The sequence below is a fragment of the Elephas maximus genome, chromosome 2 (assembly GCF_024166365.1).
Source record: "Elephas maximus indicus isolate mEleMax1 chromosome 2, mEleMax1 primary haplotype, whole genome shotgun sequence".
Classification (NCBI taxonomy): Eukaryota; Metazoa; Chordata; class Mammalia; order Proboscidea; family Elephantidae; genus Elephas; species Elephas maximus.
The window spans coordinates 211,400,014-211,402,356 of NC_064820.1; the positions used below are offsets into that span (position 1 = coordinate 211,400,014).

The 2,343-nt window shown below is 39.7% G+C and overlaps 1 protein-coding gene across 1 annotated transcript; it reads left to right on the forward strand.

Moving 5' to 3' along the window:
* Nucleotides 1-282: 282 nt before the first annotated feature.
* Nucleotides 283-1,257, forward strand: LOC126068188 (olfactory receptor 2T3-like). The gene has a single exon (XM_049870645.1). It carries the CDS (start codon nt 283-285, stop codon nt 1,255-1,257), a length of 975 nt encoding a protein of 324 aa, XP_049726602.1.
* The last annotated feature ends 1,086 nt before the right edge of the window (nt 1,258-2,343 follow it).

The window sequence follows — 2,343 nt, forward strand, 5'->3', positions numbered from 1 at the left end:
GTTATAGGGGGTTAAATATCACTTAAAGAGTTTAAATTCACAATGTTTTTTTTCAGTTCCTAAGAGATACACATTCCAACTCTGATATTTCACCCTAGACTTCTACCTCCAAATGCGCTAAGACTTTATGGTACAATTCCAGAAAAGTTCAGTCCTACTTTTGAAACAATAGCTCAAAACACAAGTCTTATTTAAAAAGGTTAGGAAAACCATGTATATATGAAAGATTTAAAAAACAATGATACCTATTTCTTCCCCCAGGTGAAAACTATAAGCTGAAACATGCACTCAGGACATCACACTTCAGAGAATGAAACTTCAAGCACCTATTTCATCCTCATGGGGCTCTTTGATCAAACTAAATATGCAGTCTTCCTCTACACCTTAACCTCTGTCTTTTTCTTAATGGCTTTAACTGGGAACACCCTTCTCATCCTCCTGATCCATAGGGATCCCCATCTCCACACACCCATGTACTTCTTCATCAGCCAGCTTTCTCTCATAGACCTCATGTACATATGTGTGACGGTCCCCAAGATGCTCATGGACCAGATTACTGGAGATAATACAATTTCCCACTTAGGTTGTGGGGTCCAGATGTTCTTCTATCTGACTCTCACTGGAGCTGAGGTTTTCCTCCTAACTGCCATGGCCTATGACCGATATGCTGCCATCTGCAGACCTCTCCATTACCCACTGCTCATGAACCAGAGACTCTGCCATCTTTTCATGTCTGGATGCTGGTTCCTGGGAATGTTTGATGGTTTGTTGCTCACCCCAATGACCATGAGCTTACCTTTTTGTCATTTCAGAAAAATCATGAACTTTTTCTGTGAGGCCCCTGCCCTGCTGAAACTCTCCTGCTCCGATATCTCCCACTATGAGATGTTCATGTACCTGTGTTGTGTCCTCATGCTCCTTATCCCCACCATGGTTATATCTAGCTCATATGCTCTAATCCTGTGCCTCATTCACAGTATGAATTCAGGCGAGGGCCGCAGAAAGGCCTTTGCCACCTGTTCCTCCCACATGGTGGTATTGATGCTCTTTTTTGGTGCTGGCATATACACCTATATGCTCCCCAGATCCTACCATACAGGTGAGCAGGACATGATGGTGTCTACTTTTTACACCATCATCACCCCTGTGCTGAACCCCTTCATTTACAGCTTCCGGAACAAAGATGTCACAGGGACCCTGAGGAACTTGATGACATCAAGGGTGAGAATAAGAAAAGTTTTAAATGTGAAAACCTAGGAATGGCCATCCCCTGCTTCCCCTTCCTTCTTTACTGCCCCGCATCTGCCTTTTAGTTCTTTTCTCTGGTTCTTGGGCCTCAAGATAAAACCCCATAAGATCATTCCTTCCTCTCATTCAAGAGGTACATCTCTTTTACACTGCTTACTCATCCTGAGTAATCCATTTATATTTAAGTTCCTTAGGGTCCACCGTTTGTGATGCAATAGCTGATGTAAGGAAAACCATAGCAAGTACCTTGTATATTATCACCTGTCCCAACCTCAATGACCATTGCAGTATGAGATTTGGGGAATCAATGCCTTAACCCTAAAACCGGATCACTGTAAACCATACGGGTCAGTTCTAATCCATCCTATAGGGTCACTATGAGTTGAAATTGACCCAAAGGCAACAGGTTTTTTTTGTTTTTGGTTTTAAAGAGTCCTGGGGGGAAGATGGCTATTCCCTAGCTTTGCAAATTCCCTTAAGTCATAGTTCACTTGTGCCAGCCACTGCATGAAATGCTACAGTTGCATCTTCACTAAATGTATACACACAAACTTTTTCCCAGTGTTGAAAGTTAGTTTCATACATAAATACTAAGATTTTTCATAGTATTTGGCCATCAAAAATATTCAGATTAATACCGATCCACATTAAAGTTAAATAGAGGTAAAAGTTTCATTTAAATTTACAGATTTTAAGGGCACAAATAGAAAAGTTTGCATATTTACTGTTTTTTTAGCCTTTAACTAAAATACAAGGGCCCTGGGAACAAGTGAAGATTTAGGAAATCTTAATCTCAGCCTTCTACTTCTGGAACTGAGAAAACCAACAAAATGGTTTTAGATGTCACCAGACTTTACTTCTCCTAATATATATGATGTTCAAATCTAACAGTAGCACCAAATTATTATTAAATTCATGAACCAAATTATTAATGATTCTAGTGTTTCTGACAATAAATTTAGAAAAGAAAAAAAACATTTGCTCAGATGGATAGGTCCCAAAATTATTAAGATTCCACCACTTGGCACAGAACCCTCAACTTAACTACTATCAAGAAATAGAACCCAGTTGTTTCTATAACTGATACATTTTTAA

Coding starts and splice junctions, on each gene's coding strand:
- LOC126068188 (XM_049870645.1), top strand. CDS start 283: ATGCACTCAGGACATCACACTTCAGAGAATGAAACTTCAAGCACCTAT.